Source organism: Silurus aristotelis (genome assembly GCF_946808225.1).
Source record: "Silurus aristotelis genome assembly, chromosome: 6".
NCBI classification, from domain to species: domain Eukaryota; kingdom Metazoa; phylum Chordata; class Actinopteri; order Siluriformes; family Siluridae; genus Silurus; species Silurus aristotelis.
The window spans coordinates 20031814-20054645 of record NC_139579.1 but is presented as its reverse complement, the minus strand read 5'-3'; the positions used below and the strand labels follow the sequence as shown (position 1 = coordinate 20054645).

Genomic DNA, 22832 nt, shown 5'->3' with positions numbered 1-22832 from the left:
ACGCTACCTAACCTTGAGTCTTACAGAATAGCTGTTAGAAGAGGCTGTATAACAGCTGAGATCCTCTACGCCCACTCATTTCATTCTTCGCTCTTTTATTTTTTTTTTCAGTCTCTTTTCATTCCCTGGCCTCTCCACACGCCTGCAGTGCTTTATCTTCATACGTGGGACTGAGAGCTTGTGAGGCTCAGATGGGAGGTGTAACTGCTGTGTGCTACATGAACGCGCGTAGCCGTGCACGGAGGTGGGTAGTGTCGAGAAAGGAATGCTGAACGGAGGCCGTGAGGGCCTGTTCGAGCAGGGCAGGCGCTTTCAACAGGAGGGAGACTCCAGGGCAGCTCTGCAGTGTTTCCTTAGCTGCCTGCTGGGTCTCACCCATGTGCAGAGCTTTCAATCGCTGCCAAACTGCCTGCATCAGGTGAGATTCAGTCTGCAGGACAGTGGTCCACACCAGAATTCATCAGGATGTACAGACTGCATTCATCACTCACTGTACATTAGAAGGGGAAAATGCTGCAGAAAAAAATTATAATATCTTGCTTTGCTATTGTAATATAAATTTGCTTTCGAAATGGTATAGTTATGTAAATGTTATGCAGACCTCAAAGACGTCATATTTGACCTAGATTCATCTCTGCATGTATGGCATGATGGCTCAGTCTGCATGCACAGGGACAGGCATGAGAATGTGCTCAGTATTTAGACACAGTCAGTGAACAGGGGTTCATAAACAATCAAGACCCACATAGCCTTGGCTGCTATGTGGCTTCTTTTGATTTATTAGCAACATAAATCAAGCTAAATCACAGGCCAGTGCCGTAGCACTGTTAACTGAAGAACCCAAACATTTACTCCTAATAAGACATACCACATACTGTATGTGTGTGCACACAGATGCTGGCGTTTCAGAACACATTATACAGTATAGAAATAAAATTATACTTATGTAAAAGATTATATGAACTAAATTTTACTAAAGTGAAATGAAATAGAAGGAGTTGCTACTTTTGAATATACTAAATTATATATACGCAAGGATATAGAGTAGAATTACTATATATAAATTCTTACTTAAAAAAAAGTACTAAAATACTAATTTGGCTACTTCTTGAGTATGTTGGTTACTGGCATCAATGCTAGTGTAAACCAGCATTAGTATAGAAAGCAGACTAACTTAGTTTGATAAAGCTAGTAAACATCAGCAAAACATACTTGTATAGTTTTTTTTTTTATTATTATTAAATAGAGTCTTAATACCTTCTTGAGAGATTTTTTCCCTGTCCCTCATTTGACACCAAACTTTGTTAACTCTGCCATATTGATACATTTTACTGAGGTAGGGTCAGGGGCACTCAATTTCATTTCTACACAGCAGGCCTGTGGCTTCTCCATCATTAGAAGGTCATTGTGGATGATGAATTGGCAACCTGATTAAATGCCAAACTGCGTAGCTGAACCTATTTGATTAATCTATGGCATACAATAATTAGATGGAAAAACAACAAGGAGAATTTTGAATCTAATTTTTTTTTTTTTTTTATGTAATTAAGTAAAAGTACAGTATAAGTATTCACTTTCACTAACACTCAGGTGAGTTATAAGTCTGCTAAAAAAATTATCATTGTATAAGTACTAAAATTATTTAAATATTTTCCACCTCTGCTTCTGGTCCATATTATCAAATATCATTCAATAGTACTTTTTATTTAATTCACCGCAACTGAATATGCCTTCACATTAAAGTGGCCTTGTCTAATCTAGCTTTTGAAGTGACTCTCTGATGACATATTCACCGCTAACACCTCTATTCTCTGATAACATTTTAATCAACATAGTCTGTTTACAAGTGTCCAAGTCTCCCAGGAAATGGCCAGAACATCAACAGTAACACAAGCATAAAGGAATGTATGGCATGACACAGAGTCTGTTCACATATAAACAAGTTCTTAAACTCCTCTCACTTCTGGTTGCAGTGTTGAATACTAGTGTAGAAAGTGACATTTTTAGAGTCTGGATTTACTTTTGGATTTTTCTTGGAATTGTAACATTGTTCAAATCATTTTGTCATCCACAAACTTGTTATAATGTTAGGATTAATAGATGAGGTCACGCAAATTTGTGTGTTTTTGTTTTCTTTGCTAGATTGCTGAACTCTTCATCGATGAGAGAAATTGTATCCTTTCCCCTGGAAAGCCAAGAAATGTTGCACATGTAGAACATTCCTCTGAGTATCTTCTCATCCACTATGAGGACATAAAGGCTAAGAGCATTTTTGCCTTCACACACAACACCATTGTGCAAACACTGTTTCTATTGCAACGTATTCTTGACTGTGGATTTGTCACCCAGAAGTTTGACGCAATTTACAGTCAGTAAATAATTTACAGTTTTCTATAAAGAAATAAAACACTCCCTGTGCTCTAGAGTGTACACATCCTGCTTGTAGCTGGCACATTTACAGATTTGTGCTTTGGTTAGTGTTGTGTTGTTTTCTCAAATTTATTTAAAATGCACACACATGAGACATGTAATGACTGTATATATAGCCTTTACATGTACAAAAACCCATACAAGATTACAACAGACAAAGGGGAAGATTTTATTTTCCATGTTATTAACCTGCAAACAAACATATTAGCAAGCTTTTGCTTTGTTTCCCATTCTTTCTTTTGAGCATTTCCAGAGCAGTCCTTGTTGGTTTCCTATTGGTTATTTCTTGAAAATTGTTGGTTCATCCCTATCTATGAAGTCTGAAACTAATTAAAATCTGATTTGACCCAGTTAAACACAGTTGTTTTGGTAGGTAGTGTGTGAGTGATTTTAGATAAGTCTTTAATATACTGGACAAAAATGACACTGACTTTACTTTTTTAGTGTTAAGAAGTTGTCTTTTATCTTTATGTTTGTAGGTTTTATTCAAATTGGCTGCATATCAATATGATTTACATATACTCCCTGCCTTGGGCCAAATATCTCAATCAAAGATAAGATCGTTCAAAGTACATTATTTAGAGCACCTTGGATGGGCATTCACATGGGGTAGCAATTAATTGATTATAATATGAGGGACTCGAGGGAATATATAGGATGTCATAATCCAGAAAAAAAGATTTTGCAGGAACGGCATAAATGATCTCTAATGATGATTCACATATTAGATTAAGCACAGAGCAATCAAACTCCTAATTTTAAGACAGCTGGTATCTGCCAAAATGCCATGGCATCATTGCTGGATGTTGTTTATATCTGAGAGTTTGTATGTGAGTCAGATGTCTGAATTATGAGTTGTGTTCCCTGGCATAAAAATGCTGTAATCATCCTGCTGCTACATTTTTCCAGTCTGATACACTGTTAATCTACCTGGAATAATTATTACTTGGCACTGTAAACCAAACACTATGAATAGCACAGGTATGAAATTTTACACATTACAATGTCTGTTATCAATTTATTATATATTATTATTTGTGCAAATATTATTTGGGTTATGCTGTAAAATACATCAGACAATATCAGACAAAAATAGACATGTTTCTAGAATAGAAACCTACAGTAAAGTAGGGCATTCATATCTATTTTAAGTATATTTTCCTTGTCAAGCACAAACACTATCATCTTACAAAGAGATTTTTTTTCCCTTGCGCATGCCTATATCTATGTAAATACACTTACAAATACATGTCTATTAATAGTTCCAGCACATGCTTTGTGACTTTCTATGGAAAGAGAGTGACTGGTACAAAAAACACTGCCCAATCACAACTCACAGTGAGCTGCAGAAAAGCTTAAAATTGAAGCATAGCTCCATTGCTTCATCTGGGAAGGAATTGTATTGCATTGAAACAATACAGAATCAAGTATTGGCTGTGGAATTTTTTTTGTTGTTTTACATTGATTCTAAGTGCTTGGCTGTGTGTTCTAACAGCCCAGCAATCTTCATGACAAGCAAATCTGCTCCTTCACTTATATAAAACAGATGAGAAAGCACTGCAGTTCATTCAGGCAGAGAAGATGTTCTATGAGGTGGCATTGATTGAACTCACCGCTCTACAAGGAAGCACAGGCAAGTCTGTTTTATGATTTATCCACCTCCTGCTAACTTCTGTTTTATAGTTCACTCTGGAGCGCTACAGTCATGTATTATTATGTTTTCAGCTAACTTAAAAAGTAATATTAATACCTTAGGGCACATCAATATAAGACTTAAAGAGCCTCATATAAAAAAGGAACCATGAAGAAATTTGCCAGGTTTGTTTTGAGCTTGTATTTGCTAGAACGGCAGTGCTATAAGCGACAAAATTATTAACTGATTGATGTTATTGCTAAACTGTTCTGCTCACTAGACTTAAAACACTAAAGGTTTTAGCTCCCTGTAGAGTGCAAAAGTACATTTAGCCCAAAGCCAGCCTTATTTACAGAGCAAGAGGAGCCATTTGTCTTGTCTCCTGATGCATATCTGCATAGTGTTATCCTGGTTGTCTGATGCTGCTAAAGCAGCAGACAGCTGGCGTATGGGCTCAGAATGGAAGCGCATCACGTCAAACAGATAAATGTCTACATTATCCACAATTTCAATAAAAGGGCCAGTAGAGTCTGGGAAATTGTGAAGTCTGACTCGGCACCAGCAGACTGCACTGCTATGACCATCTCCCTGTTCAATGAGACTCCATTGAGTACTGTCAGGTTTAAGTCCTGCAGCTTCTTAAGTTTCATATTCATAGAAATCTGCTATTTTTAGCTTTCTTTTTGACAATCTACCCCAGTTTAAAGGTTTTACCATTATGTTTATTTTATACTTGCTCCTTTCAACACATTTACATATAAGTTGTGCAATCTGTCTGCATTATGAACTACTGAGGAACATAACAATTTTTGTATTATTATATTCTGCAGGTATTATACATATAAAACTAGTTTAGTTTATTTGAAGATACTTAGTATTAAATGTCTTCTTTATACTTTTTTTAATCATATTTATTTAATCATATTTTATTTGTCTTCTCTTACTTTTTCCTCATGATTCCTCATGTTTATGTTTGCTAAGTGTGTGACTGTGTGTGCTTAAGAACATTTGAATATCTGGGTGTGGCAAAATCAGGTGTCCTTCCTTCTCTCTCTCTCTCTCTCTCTCTCTCTCTCTCTCTCTCTCTCTCTCTCTCTCTCTCTCTCTCTCTCTCTCTCTCTCTGTCTACGTAATTCAGTTTGGCTTGTGCTTGTGAAGTGGAACTTTGGATCGCTGTAGAGTTTCGACGCTTGTGGCATAAATGTGGCATAAAGGAGTTTTCTAATTCAGGCATATGTTTGTGTAGCAGGCTCTCAGGAGGAAAGTACACTGGGTTCTCCAGGATGGCTCTCCCAAGAGGAGTTATCAGAACAAGCCTCACAGGGCCAGGATCTTGAGAGGCTAGCCCAGCTCTGCATCATGAGTAAAAGGTATGTTTTTTCTTACCATGGTATATAATTTCTAATCATTCAGGAGGATGGGTATGACATGCCTTTTCATGTGTCTTCTGCAAAATGTTCAATAAGTTATAGCATTTTGATATAGATTATATTTTTTGGATATTATTTGAAGCATTTTGATATTACTGAAGCAATGAGTTGCATGTATTTTGATGGAACTCGGAGAGATCTATCATTTTCATGTTTAAATGCACATCTATTAACAGGAAGAATGCTTCCCTGGTAGTAATGGAATACTGATGTCTGGTTTAGAAAGTTCATAAGGATATAAGGAGATTGATTTGTAATTAGGATGTTTTGTTGAATTCAGTCTTATGTGTTTATCATTATGCGCACAACGTATATGTGAAACAAAAACATTTTATGAATGAGTTTACTTTACTGGAACAGTCTAATCTATTTGGCCAAAAATGTAACACTTGCATTATACATATTTGTCTATAGGCTTCTCACCTTTAATAAATTCACTGCACTCATTTCAAGCATATTATTATTTGAGAATAACCACTTGCCCAAAATTATTACACATTATTACACAGTTTTGCAAAGTATTGAACTGACTCTTTGATTGTATATAATGATAAAAAATGGTGTTAAACGCTGACGTGTTTACCTAGGTCTACTTATATTGCATTCTGATTTCTATATTACTGTATTATTGGTATGTTGTTTATACTGCATACTATTATTGTAAGGGCATCTAGCCAAATTAGATCATTTAAGGTTTGACAGGTCTTTAAATGACACACCATCTTGCATATTTTTTTGTTGATGTAAACAGTAGTATTTGATCACTGTTGCTTTTCTTAATAGGAAGCATTTGCCAAATAAACATTATATTTTATATAAAAGTAAAATGCTAAAGACAGGTAAAATAAATAAATAGACAGAAACACAAATGCACCGACTGATGAGAAGGCAGGAAAGTGATGAGTGTTATGTGACTTCCAAGGCTTCAGGTGTTACTAGGGCACCCTGCATAGGTGTTCTGTTTCCTCAGAGGGATTAACATGACCAGGGAGACATTATTTTGCTCACCACATGATTTACACATGGACACAGAGATCCTTGCACTGTTTGTAGACTATAACCTTATTGTACCATTTAAACATAATTTTGCTAACTGATGCTGAAATAAGTAAACAGACATTAAACCTAATTTATTTTTTTACATTTTGAGATTATCATTGTGAGATTATGTTTCCACGGACACCAGGATGGACGTTGGTATTTGCATTTTAATCTTTTAATCGCAGCCAGGATACTGTGGGTCAGGTAACAGAGGAAAGCACAAAAGGGCAGTGATTCAGGTTGTACGTGCTCACTGAAGCACCATGTACAATTATTCTCAGTGCAAGCACTTGAGCTCAGCAGAATTTGCTTATAAAAAATGAAGGATGGGGTTTCTTTAAAGTCATGAACCACATGGTGTAGCCATTAAAAATTCACAAAATAGTTCATACTATTTTTATTACTGCAGCTGTATGTTGATTCCAGCAACTCTGTCAGACAGTTCTAAAGAGAGAGACACATTAGTGCTGACCAATCATCCACCTGCAGGTAAATGTCAATTTTACATATGAATTTCAATAGCTGAGTCAGAAAGAGATGAGGCTGTCTGCAATTGTCAGCACTTGGCTCAGGGGTAGCTTGTTGCAAACATTATGAATAAACACACCCACAGGGCGAACAGGCTTCTTAAATCTTTCAGTGCAATAATAGCAAGCAGTTCTGCCCTTGCTGAAAGCAGTGTCTTCTTAGACCTGTGCAGTGAAACTGCCCATCACATGTCCTATGTGAACAGACCAATCCCCAAGCAAACTGACACTGATCCATTAGTAAGTGCCTTGCACAGAAAGAGCATGATAATCATAAACAGATTTAAAGGCAGATTCAAAGTGATTTTCTGGGCCATAATCCTGTATTTTAAAGTAGGATATACAGTTCTTCATGTACAGTATAAGGCAGCAATGTGTGCATACCATGTGCACATGAAGGTCAGAAGTATTATTGTGTTAGGGGTTATGCATTATGTTAACAATTTGCTTCTGCTAAGAAAGAAATGTGTCCTTAATGAAAATAAAGCTGAAGTGACACAAATTATGATATAAAATGCCTGAGGCAGTGTCAAGTATGTCAAATATGTCACTCTAAAGTCACAAAGACAAACACCTCCAGGTTTAGCAAAGGTCACACATACCATTGCCTCTACATTTACATTTTGTTATTTAGTGATGCCAATGTCTAAAGCAATTTGCAAAACTTGCAAACAGTTGAAGGCACAGCAATAGAAGAATCCAACTAATCTGCCAGATCTTTATTTGAAACCTTGTCAGGAATAACAGTCCATGTGTGGTTGGATTTGATGTGCCCTATGCACTCAAATAGAACAACACATTGTACCTGACACTGCATAGTTTTGTTGTATTTTGAAAGAATGTATTTGTGTTTAAGTCTGCCAGATCAGAGAGCCGAGTTTCCATCATGGATTAAATGTAGGCTTTACAAATGAAATGCTTCAATGATATTTTTAGTCACAGGCTATTTTTGTCTTTTGACCAACAGTCCATGACTCTCTTTCAGTGCTATAGGTGCCCATAAATATACATCAATAAGTATCAATAAATAGTATGAAGTTGTGGTATGTTGCAATATAATATCCTTTAAATCTCTCTTGCATAATAAACACATTGTTCAGCAGTGACAGGGCATGAGGCCATGTTGAATTCTGTTGAATGTTTATCAAATACTATACATATAGAAGCAAAAGCAATGTCACAAATGAATCTCATGTCACTCTCAATAAACCATCTGGCATGCCAACATAGTAATTTGAGGGGTGGGATGTGAGTTTATACATGCCTAAGTATTTGAAACTCTAATTTTATTTAGTGCTTTTATCAAATAGATCATATCAAAAAACAATCATTTCTCTAAGCAACCATTATAACCAAGTATAAAATACAATAAAAGTGTAAATGCTTAAATATATAAATAAAGTATAGACCAAGCTTGTAACTTTAGCCAACTAATATTAGCATGCAAAAGTAAAATCAGGGCTTGGAAAAACATATCTGTACACAAACACACTACAGGCAGACAAAGATTTGTTAACTTTACTTTTACTTGTAATTTTAATATGCAGAACATATATAAAAAAAAGAGAGGCATATTCCTCTAGGATCACAGTCATAAAGTGGACAAAAGAGTACTTATTGTATTGTTTGGCACAGACCTATAAACACAGTAGAACAATTCAATGCAGTCAATGCAGTGCCTTGTTAGCACTAAGGTAACCAAAGCACTAAGTAAAACAGAGTGCACTAAAAGTGTTTTTTTTTTTTTCTTTTTTCTTTCTTTTTTTGCTAAAACAGCTTACAACTGTTTAGTTCCTGACCTGACATCTCTGACACACCACAGAGTGTGAATTATTACTTTTATTATTACATACCTGCCAGGGTGACACAAAGCAGCCTAGGAGCATCAGATCTTTTTTCCCTTTCTGACTGTGTAGTCATGTTTTCATTATAACACTTGTAGCTTATCACTAGAGAATACTAGTATACACCAAACTGCCAGTGTATGTATTTTTTCATTGTTTAATGACAATGAAGAGATCATTATCAGTGAGTTTGTCTCAGACAATCACATTCTAAGACAATGATAACTTAGTAGTCTTTTTAGTGTGTGTAAGTAAAGCAATGTGTAATGTACCCTAAAACGCTTTGGGAATATTTATAAATGTTCATATTTGGCGTATTTATTTTTTCTAGACCCCATCTTGCTTTAGAGTACAGCGGCAAGGTATGTATGTCATAGTACCATCAAAAAGTATTGTTAAATAAACCATGAGGTTATAGAACTATTATAGGTTTATGTGTTTTTCTCCTAATTGTTTTAGGCCACAAAAATACATCAACGAGCATTTGGTAACGATCACCCAATCACAGCCAGGAGCCTGGAGCTACTGGGCACAGTCTATGCTGAGATTGGCAAGACTGAATACTCAGGTACAATAAGCTGGTGGAAGAAGTTCATGAACAATCACACTTATGTAACTGTGCAGTTAGAAACTAAGTTCCATAACACTAGTTTGTGTGTGTGTGTGTGTGTGTGTGTGTGTGTGTGTGTGTGTGTGTGTGTGTGTGTGTGTGTGTGTGTATAAGTGTATAAATTCTAAATTCTGACCCTACCATCTAAGTGAACAAAAGTTCATTAGACCAGACTTTTATTTTTTAAACTAATACTCAATCTGCCTGTTTGTAACTAAACTCATGCAACATTCAAAGTCAGTGTGATTACAGTTTTCCGCTATTTTGGTGATCGATTTGAACATTACATCATGAAGCGTATCTGCATGATTTTATGCATCACACTGCTGCTACGTAATTGGACAATTAGATGATTTCATGAATGGGAAGATGTCAAATAAAGAAAATAAAGTGCTTAGTGGGTGTATTTCAGTTTTTTAAGGCTACATATGTTGAGTGCAAAAGTTTGTATCCTTTTGGAGTGTGAGTAAAAGAAAAGAAGAAAAAAAAGAGAAAAAAAAAATAAAAAATATATATATATATATATATATATACAGTGAGGAAAATAAGTATTTGAACACCCTGCTATTTTGCAAGTTCTCCCACTTAGAAATCATGGAGGGGTCTGAAATTGTCATCGTAGGTGCATGTCCACTGTGAGAGACATAATCTAAAAAAAAAAAATCCAGAAATCACAATATATGATTTTTAAACTATTTATTTGTATGATACAGCTGCAAATAAGTATTTGAACACCTGTCTATCAGCTAGAATTCTGACCCTCAAAGACCCCAAAAGTCTGCCTTTAAAATGTCCACCTCCACTACATTTATTATCCTAAATTAGATGCACCTGTTTGAGGTTGTTAGCTGCATAAAGACACCTGTCCACCCCATACAATCAGTAAGACTCCAACTACTAACATGGCCAAGACCAAAGAGCTGTCCAAAAACACTAGAGACAAAATTGTACACCTCCACAAGGCTGGAAAGGGCTACAGGGAAATTGCCAAGCAGCTTGGTGAAAAAAGGTCCACTGTTGGAGCAATCATTAGAAAATGGAAGAAGCTAAACATGACTGTCAATCTCCCTCGGACTGGGGCTCCATGCAAGATCTCACCTCGTGGGGTCTCAATGATCCTAAGGAAGGTGAGAAATCAGCCCAGAACTACACGGGAGGAGCTGGTCAATGACCTGAAAAGAGCTGGGACCACCGTTTCCAAGGTTACTGTTGGTAATACACTAAGACGTCATAGTTTGAAATCATGCATGGCACGGAAGGTTCCCCTGCTTAAACCAGCACATGTCCAGGCACGTCTTAAGTTTGCCAATGACCATTTGGATGATCCAGAGGAGTCATGGGAGAAAGTCATGTGGTCAGATGAGACCAAAATAAAACTTATGGGTCATAATTCCACTAAACGTGTTTGGAGGAAGAAGAATGATGAGTACCATCCCAAGAACACCATCCCTACTGTGAAGCATGGGGGTGGTAGCATCATGTTTTGGGGGTGTTTTTCTGCAGATGGGACAGGGCGACTGCACTGTATTAAGGAGAAGATGACCGGGGCCATGTATTGCGAGATTTTGGGGAACAACCTCCTTCCCTCAGTTACAGCATTGAAGATGGGTCGAGGCTGGGTCTTCCAACATGACAATGACCCGAAGCACACAGCCAGGATAACCAAGGAGTGGCTCTGTAAGAAGCATATCAAGGTTCTGGGGTGGCATAGCCAGTTTCCAGACCTAAACCAAATAGAGAATCTTTGCAGGGAGCTCAAACTCCGTGTTTCTCAGCGACAGGCCAGAAACCTGACTGATCTAGAGAAGATCTGTGTGGAGGAGTGGGCCAAAATCCCTCCTGCAGTGTGTGCAGACCTGGTGAAAAACTACAGGAAACGTTTGACCTCTGTAATTGCAAACAAAGGCTACTGTACCAAATATTAACATTGACTTTCTCAGGTGTTCAAATACTTTTTTGCAGCTGTATCATACAAATAAATAGTTAAAAAATCATACATTGTAATTTCTGGATTTTTTTTTTTTAGATTATGTCTCTCACAGTGGACATGCACCTACGATGACAATTTCAGACCCCTCCATAATTTCTAAGTGGGAGAACTTGCAAAATAGCAGGGTGTTCAAATACTTATTTTCCTCAATGTATATATATATATATAAGATAGAGAGAGAGAGAGAGAGAGAGAGAGAGAGAGAGAGAGAGAGAGAGAGTAGACTTTTTCCGTATTATTGCTATCAGTTTTATTAATATATTAAAGAGAAAATTCTCTACATTAACACTATTAGAACAGGTCTTCCTTTCTTTTTCTGTATAGTTATTACAACTATACAGAAAAAGAAAGGAATAGGTCAGATTTTCTCTACAGCTTTGTGAAGATTTTTTGTGGAGAGTTGCGATACCTTTTTATTTTTGTATGCCAGGAGGCATGCCAGATGCTGTTTCACATGGTTTTAAAAATATATACCATATGTTTATCTAAGCGACTGAGTCAAGCTGTTTTAAGAGACTGAATGACTCAGCATCTTAGTACAGGTGCAAAATAATGCTTGCTGAAAAGATGTGTTTATTAAACACATGCTCTGCTTCTTACACCAGAATATCATCACAAATTTCCTTAGGAAATACAGAGATAGCCATAGCAATGCACATTTGCTGGGACATCAATGCATTTATTATTGTCTACACTCTACCTGCTATTAGACACTTCAGGTTAAAAATAAACTTTAGTTTTCCAAAAGCACCAGTGAAAGTGTCTGTCTATTGTTATGCTCAATCTACGACTGTAGGATGATCTTAGTGTTGTAAAATAGCCCTGACTATTGCACATTATTTAAATTCAGCTGCATGCTATAGCTCTTTCAAAGGTATTGCATAATGCTTTCTGAGCTTACAAATGTGAGATGATTTTATGAAAAATATTTAATGTTATACTTCAACACTACATGCTTATTTCACAGACTCATTGGGTCAGTGTGTGTCAGCCCTCTCAAAAACATTCTCTGCCCCAGGAGCATACAACAATACACTCAACGGTTTCACTCATAACGATAAAGATTCTGAACTCTGGCACAGAAAAGATGCATATCCTCCATCAGACACTTCAAAACCAAAGGTACTGATATTTATAAGTTGCACTCAAGAATGGTTATGAATTAAATAATATGCTTATGCAACAAGAAAGAATAATATTTATTTTTCTGGCTACAGGTCATTAACAGTAAAATCCCCACCTCCATCCTAAAGAGGACCAACAAGCCATTCTCGACTCATCGGCGGAAAACCGAGAGGCGTGTTCGTTTCACTGAACCAGAGACTACTGTTCATGGTAAGAGACCTGCAGGTTTCTCACCTGGATCATAAAGATCTACTACTCAAAGAGAATGAGTAAGAGCTGTGTCAGATATTTGCCTGTGGGACTGAAGTTAATGAATCAACCAGGATCAACAGCACACTAACGTGCCCAAGTGATTTACACACATAATTAATTATACTACAAATGAGGTACTGTGTAGTCGGTGCTATTATTCTTATGACAGGAAGACAATAAATGTCTAATTTGCTAGCAGTTTTAAATTTTTTGTTTTTGTTTTACCAAGACATTCAATTTAGATGGCAACTTGACTACCCTGTAATTGAAAATGAATATTGTTCTTTCAGCTGCTGTTTTCTTTTGGGTTTTTTTTTCTAAAGTCAGAGAAAAGAAAAAGGAGATCTAAAGCATTATTTCATTATTTTCATTATTTACAGACATTCCATATTATGACTGTTTAGGAGGTGAGTGTATTGTTTATTAAACAGTCATTTAATTAAAGTAATGTGCATGATGCATGAACCTATCTTTTGTAAACTTCACATATTCTGTTGTCACAAAATATAGTTTAGTTTGATGCTTACTAGTTTAGATGTGAAACCCAAAACAGCATTAAGGAAAAGTAGCATTCACAATTTTATTAATTGAAGAATTCAGTACACAGCATGCACCTAAAGCATTTGTCTTGTTTAATTTTGTAGACCTCTTTTTTGAGGCTTGAGTTTTGCTTTTCTCTGTGCAATTTGCACGCACTGTGCACTTTATTTGGAACACTAATAAAGGTAGAGGCCCTATTACTCTCAAACCTATTTCTTTGTGGCATGGATTCCAAAAGATGATGAAAACCCATTCTTTTGAGATTCTGGTTGACCTAATTGCATCACTCAGTTCCTACAGATTTCACAGGGTGACTTTCAAGCTGCAGTTGTCTTGTTCTATCACATCCCAAAGGAGTAATATTGGATTCAGATCCAGTGAACACTACACACTGAATTATACTTTTGCTGTGTGACATGGCACATTATCACCCTGTAAGAAGGGATGCACATGCTCAGCAATAATCTCAGATACACTATTTATTCATGTCATGATTGACAAGTATTTATGGCCCAAGTTGTGCCAAGAAAACATTTCTCAAACCATTATACCCCTTCCACCAGCTTGAACTGTTGACACGCATGTTTGGTCCATGAATTCAGGCTGCTAAATTCTGACCCTACCATCTAAGTGAACAAAAATTCATTAGACCAGACTTTTAATTTTTAAACTAATACTCAATCTGCCTGTTTGTAACTAAACTCATGCAACAATCAAAGTCAGTGTGATTACAGTTTTTCGCTATTTTGGTGATTGAATTGAACATTACATCATGAAGCGTATCTGCATGATTTTATGCAACACACTGCTGCTACGAATTGGACAATTAGATCATTTCATGAATGGAACACTACATATTTTGTGTGCAAAATTTGTATCCTTTTGGAGTGTGAGTAAAAGAAAAAAAAAATACTAAAAACTTTTAAAAAGTAAGTAAAACTCTAAAAAGTTTTATTCAACTTATTTAAATGGTCTTTATTTGTCTACAGAATAGTAAACAGTCACTTTACTTTTTTTTTTGCCTGATTTGTATAGTTTTTCATATTTTAATAGCACAAGCACACCATGACAAATTCCGTGTACATGCAAGCCAGGATACTTGCCAATAAAGATGGTTCTGATTCTGATTCAGCAAACACATCCACTGCCACAAACGCAGCTAAGAAGCTTCTTGTTTACGTAGCATCGTTTCCTGTTATGTTTTGTTGGTTTGTCCCTTTTACTTAAAGGTCTGGTTCTTTTGCTTTATTGTTTCTGACTTCTTGCTCCTTTTTATGCTTTCCCTGTTGTGTTTTTGTTTGCATCAATACTTTTAAAAATGAGGGTTTTCATATCATACTGTGATTGTATCCACAATTTATTTCCCCTTGACACAGAGCTGCAGATGGGTATAAAAATATTTTAATGTGTTTATGGCAATAAAACCATTACACAAACTATTACCGTAATTTCCGGACTATAAAGCGCACCCATATATAAGCCGCACCCACTGAATTTTACAAATATTTTTATTTTTAACATAAATAAGCCGCACCTGTCTATAAGCCTCAGGTGTCTACACTAATTTACTTTACACAGGCTTTAACGAAAGACACGTTACACACGGTGTAACGGGTGAAATATGTTGCGCTTCCTTTAGGAGCATAGCGGTATTTTGGGAATAGCATGCTAGAAGCGAGCTCTCCCTTCACCCTGACTCAACGCTTTACATGGCTTGTATCAAACAGTAGCCAACCAAGAAAGTCATTGTTCACTGTCTTCCTCCTTCCTTTCACAACTATTTCTCTCGGGAGTTTATCTTTTGGCATCGCCGTGCGTTTAAAAATCACCCAATGGAAGTTTTTTCTCCCGATGCCGTGCAGCTCAGAACACAGGTGAAGTGCGTTTTTTCATTTCCGTTCAAAAATTTCATTGGTCTAATGTTATGGGGTTCCGATTTTTGGCTTGAAGTTTGTGAAACCGGGAAAAACCCAGGAAAAATCCATAATTTAGCCACTTCGTTGTTTAAGACGCGGGGTTCAAAACGTGGGGAAAAAGTAGCGGTTTATAGTCCGGAAAATACGGTAATATACCCTTTTCAATCATTTCTTTGCTTGTGATAATGTTTTCCAAGTTTTACAGTAGGTACATGCAAACTTTTGCACTCAGCTGCATCTTGTTTGCCATTTAAATAGTTAGGCGTTTTACTGGCAGTTCCTAACCTCTGTGACCTCTGTCGTTTGCAGGATATGACCCATCTCAAAGCCGCCCTCACCTGGCCCTGCTTACATGTCTGTTCCTGCTGCTCTCAGCATTGGGTTTAGCTCTGTACTGCACACACCGTCGACGGCCCCACCGTGCCTGTGAGGAACTACAGGCAGCACTTGCTGTCTATCTGCTGCGGTTCAAGCAAATCCTGTGGGGCTGCTGGATCTGGCTAACTATGCAGTGACCACCACCAGACAGCCTGTGGCATCAGTGTTTCTATGCACTCACATAAGTACAGAAAACCACACAAAGGCACAGAAAGACTTATAGCTCAGAATCAGGTTTCATTAAAGACCACTGAAATAATGGGCACTTAAAGTAAGACCCTTTATTTGATGGTTTCCACACTGGGACTGAAAAATGCCTTCAAATACCATTCATGAGAAGCAGTTAACTTTTGCACGCCATCCACAGATGGCATTCTTATGCCCTTTTTGACTTCAATGGCATATCTTCATTTTTACTGAAAGGCAGATACATTTCAAATTTGTATATCTGTCTTTCAATGCTTGTGGTTAGACCATATATCTGTTTCTGTTTGTTGCAACCTATTTAAAAAATACTCAAAAATCAACAAAATCTTAATGTAGTAAAATTAGGTTTATAATAATTATTATTTAAATTAGCATACAAAGTTAGATGTCACACTCAATCACATAGCTGCACCTTCTTACATCTTTCTTTTTTTTGTCTATATAGAATGCAAACAATTATTTATTTCACTACTATCCAACATGCTTTGAATAGTTACACATGTAAATAGAAAATATTATGGATGAAGTAAACCATCTTATTGTGCACATTGTATTTGAATGTACCGTACATAGAATCATGAATAACACTCAGTTCTCAGTATGTCAATATCATATGATAGACTATGATGTAAATTTAAGCACAACATTTGCATCTTTTACAGTTACTTAAAAAAAAAAGTGAAACCAGACCGTTTCACAGTGTAGCCAGCCATATATTCTGCCAAGTCAGATTAACTTCATAAATCAAAGGGCAAGGGAATTTTTTTGTTTACAAAAATCCTAATGAATAGATTTGAATTATTTTTATGTTTGTCAGTTGATATTTTTTTTGAGTGAACCAGCTTGTGTATATACGATATCTCTATTTATTTGACTATTTTTGTATTTTTTCTGTTCACTTTTTCTATAGTTAATATAATTGTAGTTTTTGTTCATTTTTTTATTGATCTCAGCATCAGTGATTTTAAGTATATTATGCTTTACTTTGTTAGAGAAGATTTTAAAACCATTAAATCCAGTGGTATATTTCCAGTAAAAAAAAAAAGCACTCAGTATCAACTATGATCAAATGTTCAAGCAATAATTTGTTCTTTCTTTTATCGTTATGTATGCCAGTAAAACTGAGAGAATGTGCTGTATTTTGAAAGAAATGGAGAAACAATGTAATGGTTAATGCAACAATGAAATGAATGAATGAATGAATGAATGAATAGCTGGTTCCTACTTTCCTATTGTTTGACAGATAAATTATCCATGTAACAAAACCTTTCTCAAAAATTATTGTAAAAATACTAAAATGCAGTGATTGTGAAGTATTAGACAAGGTACATGTGAATATTTTCAGTGCATGTGTCTAATATAATCCCTTTTTAAGATTGTGGGTTTTTAAAAATAATTTATAACCATTTGGTTCAAGCACACTAATTGGGCCTTACCATCATTCACTCATTTTCAGTCCTTTAGCATTTTTGGTCATAAGAGTCCCTAATAGAGAATAATGCTGGGCATTAGTTGTGTTTTCACTTTTATTTATGTAGCTAATGCTGTACTGTATCATGCTATTTGGTGGAAGGAGTTCTAGGGGCTGTACACATTGTACTTTGAGAAACTGCACAGCATAAGCAGTGATACTTAGGAGAGAATGTGCAACAAATGCATTACTTACTGTGATATGCAGAAAATTCAAACACTGTGAGATATTTGAGGGAAATGAAAAGCAGTCCAGGTCATAAAAATTTTGAAGAGTAATTACACTGAGTGAATCTTTGTACATAAGTAATGCATCAAAATCTAAACAATTAGCAGCGCATGATTTTCCATTGCATAGCACAGCTTAATACTGTACAATGTATACTGTTTGAAGAAAAAAATGAACCAACTGGTTTGTACTTGAATTTTAACTCTTCAAGGCAATATAAAGCAATGTTCACTTAAAAAGGGAATTCAATTTACTGTAGATGATTTGATACTTTAAAATCGTCCAGAGCACATGCTCTTGTTAAGTTTCTGCTTCGGTTCAGTTGGTTGTGTTTCCACTCCACTTTTCATCAGTGACACTGTATGAGATTTACATTTAATAGAAGTGCCTTTTTAAGGTTCTCTTTCCTCTCGGTTTTGAATGACACTGTAACAGGACATCAATAAAAGATATCGATTAAACAATATTGCAAACCAGAGAGCTGATATATTTTACAACTATTCATTAGCTGTATGTTGTATTCACCCACTCACTTTCAGTTACCAATTTTATTATTCAAAGCCAAGCCAAGGAATACTGGGTGTGAGGCAGGAATACTTGAATTGGATGTCATTTGATTGCAGGACACTTTTATATAGGTCTTTAGTGTATTAAAGAATTCAAGCATAAGAAGCATAAAAGACTAAACAATGTATGATAATAATTCTGTGCCATGTTTTAATCAGGTTTGTGATATTTAGATAAAATCACAAGCTCCTGTTATCGGGTAATGAGCAATATTTGACTAGAAACCATCTGGAAATTACATGTCATTAGAATTGCCTATTATGAGGAGATGAATTCACTCAAAGCTCCAAACATAAAAAGGAAAAGGACACGGTTAAATATGGAACGTGTTTTATATGGGACATGGTAAAAGGTTTAACAGATTTCAAAGATATGCTTAAAACATTAGTCATGCATTTTTAAATCAATATACTCACAGAATATAAATGTTATTGAGGTTACAAAATGATTATTTGGCTATTGAAAATGCGCACACACACACACACACACACAGTTTTATTAAAGCATGCAAGCAAGATATTAGGTGGCAAATACTTAGACATTGCATTAAAAAAAAAAGTAATACTGAATGAACACACTGTGCAACTGTATGCCATTTTTTGCTTCAATACCCATTTTGTTTTTCATTTGAAAAGTGTCTCATGATTAAGAAGTCCACCATGATCTTTCGTTAGAAGTTGCAAGAAGGTAATGCACAACGTTTTTATATTGAACTCCCTGTATGGTTGTACAAGTCTTCACACATATATCACACTTACTCTATATGTATTTACATATAGATAATAGTGTAACGGTAAGAACAGAAACCATGGTAAGAGATACCTACTGTAAACCAATATAGATAGTGTATATATGAAACGCTAACTGAAAAAGCATTTCTAATTTATAAGAAACAAGGACTCTAAGGAGACTTGTAGTACAGAATTCGAGCCTTATATTAGACACAGTATAATCATTTGTAAAGTGAAGTTTCAAAGAAATGTAAGTTGCCTTTAGTGTAGTATAAGTACTATTAAATATAATGGTAATAGTAAGAGTTGTTGGAAAGGTGCAATATTGATACTAATTGTAATGTAAACAGGGTTCACAATAATTTAATAGCACTATAGAGTTATTACAGAAAGCTTACAAGTTTCGCCCCTGTATAACTGTAAAAGCTTTGATAATCTCTATATTCTGAGACTAAAAATGAGCCACGGTTCTCTTTGCCACAAAACTGTTGTACACCGTTTGATCTTTAACCACTTCATGGATTAAAAAAAATAATACTTAGAAATAAATAAATAATCAAATCAATTACTAAATGTTTTTAAATTCTGTTTAAAGATAAAAAAAATAAAAGAAAGAATAATGTTTTTTTAAATAATTAACTCTTTGGGGAAAGCTCACAGACAGCCTTTTACTCATACTGTACGTGTCAACGTTTCATTCAGTTTTACCAGCCTCCCACAGATAATAGGCAGGCTGTCAAGACGCTGTGTTAGGTATATTAACAGTGGGAGTCCAACACGTCTGTGGCAAAAAAAAGAAACTTGAAACACAATTTATTTCAGTGCATGTCAGTTTTATGTCTCCTCATCTCAAATCATCACCTTCAGACAATTGGAAAATGTGTTGTGCTTAAAGAATCAGATCATGGGACTTTTCTTGTCTAGTATGTCAGAGCAGCGGCGTGAGGAACGGCCCAGCAGAAACTCCTTCTCATGAATCAGGCTGTCTAGCAGGTCTTCCTGACGGTAGTTATGGTAGACCTTCAAAAAAGCCATGAATGTGATACCCAACCAGGTCAACCAAGCAGCCCATAGTCCAAACTAAATGGAAACAGATTGGCATACATTTTGTATCAAAACAAATAAGTACATAACATATCTCTACTGACAGCTTTATGTGTAATATATTAAAATCATACTTGTGCAATTGCAAACTGGTCATAAAATGCCGAGTTGTCTAACCCCAGCTCCAAATCAGTATCCTGTAAATCCTCACAACTACAATGTGAAATAGAAATGAAGAAGCATTAGTGGCATTTACACATATTTACAGCATAAGATTTAAATTCATATTTATTCAGTGGTGTTCTGTGAAACATGATCAATCTTTAACACATTGGTGCTGAACTGGTCCAGTGCTGCTTTTGATAATAATAATAATAATAATAGAGAGCTACTGACTGAAGCTTGTGAAAGCAAGATTTAGGCTGTATGTAAAAAATAATTCAGTTATTTATTCTTATTAATATGAAAATTAAAACCAGTCTAGATTGTTTATTTTTTTGTATGCATCACTGCTGGACTGACTGAAAGCATTATTTAGCACAGTGCTAAACCACTGCCTCTGCTGGTTTTAGTTCTGTACCACATTCAGTTCAGATACATAGGCTCATATTCGTTTACATTATAGATGAGTTTTAAAGAAGGTTATGCAAACATTACAGCAATTATGAAAACCAATGCGAATACATTTTCGTAATCGATTTAGTCAAGTGTGTTTACGAATCATTTGTAGCCTTGAATTCCTGATGAAGAGACGCACTTTATACAGTATTGTTACCTGCTGGGCATACTGCCCTCTTCAGTAATAGCATCACACCACAGGTTAAAGCCCACAGTCACGATGGTGCTGGACAGGAACACAGCACACACCACGAATAAGCTGATCAGCAGGTTCAAAAAGGCATTAAATATGGAGCTGTGGAAAATAAAGCAAAATTTCAGAAAGCTGTCTGACTGTTAAAAAATAATGGAGTACATAAAAAAATATATTTTAACATTTCTTACTCTGAAAAGGGATAAACATTAGTTATAAAACTATAATGCAATTTTAATGGGGGTTTTTTCCCTACACTACTGCATAATTAGTGTTTGCAATAATGATTTACAACAATACGCAAACATTTTAGAAACACGTGATAAAATCGTTGATTGTGAGCTGCGTGCATGCCAACCAATTGCAGATATTCCAGATGTTCCTGTGGGTGTTTTGATAAATCACGGTGCACACATTATCCAGCAAAAAGCAATACAAATATTTGTCTAAAATGGTGCAAAACAATTTATAAATATATTGTTTTTTTGCAGTGTCTGTTCGTATACTGTAAATCATATTGCGTTTTAGTTTCTAAAACACACAGTTACTATCTGGTGGTTTGGTACACCTTTATCGTGCATCTCTGTCATCATCACTGTATCTGTCCGATCTGCCAGACTGTAGAAAGCTATAGAAAGTATGAAATGGAAGTGGACTTACTCATCATGGCCTTTGCAGATGAGGAAAAGCAGTCTCCAGGCCTGAACAGCGGCCAGCACCAGGGAGGCCACGCCGGCGAAGGTGATGAAGCTGCAGGAGGACTGCGGTCCCCATTCCTCCACGATGAAACGCTGCTTGGACACAGTGATGTTCTCGTTCTGCCACATACCCCGCGTGAACAGCAAGCATTTCCCGCCGAAATCCTCGGCATTCTCCGAGAGAGGCACAACTGCAATAAAGCCGAAGACGAAAGCCAGAAAGTACAAGACGCACTGCGTGAACATAAAATTGTTTTTTGCCATTTTCACCCGGCTCGCGCTCAAGCAGCTGAGCATCGCCGCTGCGCATGCGCAGTTCCACTTCTGGCGTGAGAAAGGATAACATCAAATTTATTATGTAATACTGAAAAATAACACTTTTAAAGCACACTATACTGTTTAGCAATTATAGTTTTACTATATGATGCTGATTGTATTATTTTTTTAGTTAATAGCCTAATCATGATAGATGTTTGTGGACACGACCAACACACACATATGTGCTTCTTGAGCACCCTCTTCGATATTTAATGCCCCCTTTTCCTGTTCGATTAACCTCCAATCTCCGGGGAAGGATTTCCAGTTGATTTTGGAGCGTTTGTGTAGAGATTTGTTTATTCAGCCACAAGAGCATTAGTGAGATCAGCCACTGATGTGGGGTGAAGAAGCCCAGGGCCGCTGGAAGTAATTTTGAACAGGGGGTGCTGTGAATTTTATTTATTTTTTTTTTTTTTTACAAAAAAACCTATGAGCCTATGGGCCTATTTAGAATACATTTTAAAAAATAACATAGGGCTGTGACGATGTCACTTTTTTTTTTACCACCGCGGTGGTAGTGGACCAAATACCGGCGGTGTTGCGGTATTTGGGGGGTTGTTTTAAAATAATAATAAATAAAAAAAAAACAAAGAAACAACACACTAAAGCCTGTTAAGCATTTAAATAAATATCAGTAAATACTGGTTTCATAATATAATAAAGTTGAATCCATTAAGAAAAAAAAATAATAATAAGTTTTATATTTCCACACAAAGACGCGTTATAGCCTCCCGCTCTGCGCTTTGAGAGGGATGTGGAACACAAGCAGGAAAGAGACCGCCGATCTCTTTTTCTGATATCTTCATGTTGTTGTAAAAGGTACGAAGAGCTAATTTTATCTTCCACAAGGGCAAGGCATTTAGGCTATGTTTGCGCGCTGCCAGAGAAAGCCAAACTAAAATCACCTTTACAAATGAACTTGAAAAATCAATATAATTAAAATAATCAAAATAATTAAATTAAAATCCAAAATACACTTAATAGCCTACGTGTGTCAAAATCATTTCCTAAAATATTCATAAGGAATTTATAAATTGTGCA

The 22832-nt window shown here is 36.0% G+C and overlaps 2 protein-coding genes across 13 annotated transcripts; one reads left to right on the top strand and one right to left on the bottom strand.

Annotated features, from left to right (window-relative positions):
* Positions 1–18086, top strand: cUnh14orf180 (chromosome Un C14orf180 homolog). Of its 12 annotated transcripts, none has more exons than XM_083544176.1 (10): positions 1–418; positions 2143–2173; positions 3977–4063; positions 5310–5433; positions 9237–9267; positions 9365–9473; positions 12524–12627; positions 12723–12840; positions 13263–13289; positions 15648–18086. In XM_083544176.1, the coding sequence occupies exons 1-10, from the start codon at positions 266–268 to the stop codon at positions 15851–15853; spliced, it is 990 nt and encodes a 329-aa protein (XP_083400302.1). In that variant the 5' UTR covers positions 1–265; the 3' UTR covers positions 15854–18086. The 12 variants fall into 12 exon arrangements, with proteins under 12 accessions (XP_083400302.1, XP_083400303.1, XP_083400299.1 ...); XM_083544177.1 differs by having other exon boundaries at positions 16–418; positions 5313–5433; XM_083544173.1 differs by having other exon boundaries at positions 16–418; positions 5313–5433; positions 12473–12627.
* Positions 18087–18502: 416 nt separating this feature from the next.
* tmem179ab (transmembrane protein 179a-B) lies at positions 18503–21810 on the bottom strand. Its single transcript, XM_083544181.1, has 4 exons — positions 21436–21810; positions 20740–20877; positions 20099–20177; positions 18503–20000 (listed from the first exon to the last, which is right to left on the bottom strand). The coding sequence occupies exons 1-4, from the start codon at positions 21768–21770 to the stop codon at positions 19818–19820; spliced, it is 735 nt and encodes a 244-aa protein (XP_083400307.1). The 5' UTR covers positions 21771–21810; the 3' UTR covers positions 18503–19817.
* Between the last annotated feature and the right edge of the window lie 1022 nt (positions 21811–22832).

Excerpts from the sequence above, each read along its gene's own strand:
- cUnh14orf180 (XM_083544169.1), top strand. The coding sequence starts at position 266 with ATGCTGAACGGAGGCCGTGAGGGCCTGTTCGAGCAGGGCAGGCGCTTT. Across the intron at positions 419-2,142 it reads TGCCAAACTGCCTGCATCAG|ATTGCTGAACTCTTCATCGA; the intron begins GTGAGATTCAGT and ends TTTCTTTGCTAG. Across the intron at positions 12,628-12,722 it reads CAGACACTTCAAAACCAAAG|GTCATTAACAGTAAAATCCC; the intron begins GTACTGATATTT and ends TTCTGGCTACAG.
- tmem179ab (XM_083544181.1), bottom strand. The coding sequence starts at position 21,770 with ATGCTCAGCTGCTTGAGCGCGAGCCGGGTGAAAATGGCAAAAAACAAT. Across the intron at positions 20,178-20,739 it reads GAGGGCAGTATGCCCAGCAG|TTGTGAGGATTTACAGGATA; the intron begins GTAACAATACTG and ends TTCACATTGTAG. Across the intron at positions 20,001-20,098 it reads ACCAGTTTGCAATTGCACAA|TTTGGACTATGGGCTGCTTG; the intron begins GTATGATTTTAA and ends GTTTCCATTTAG.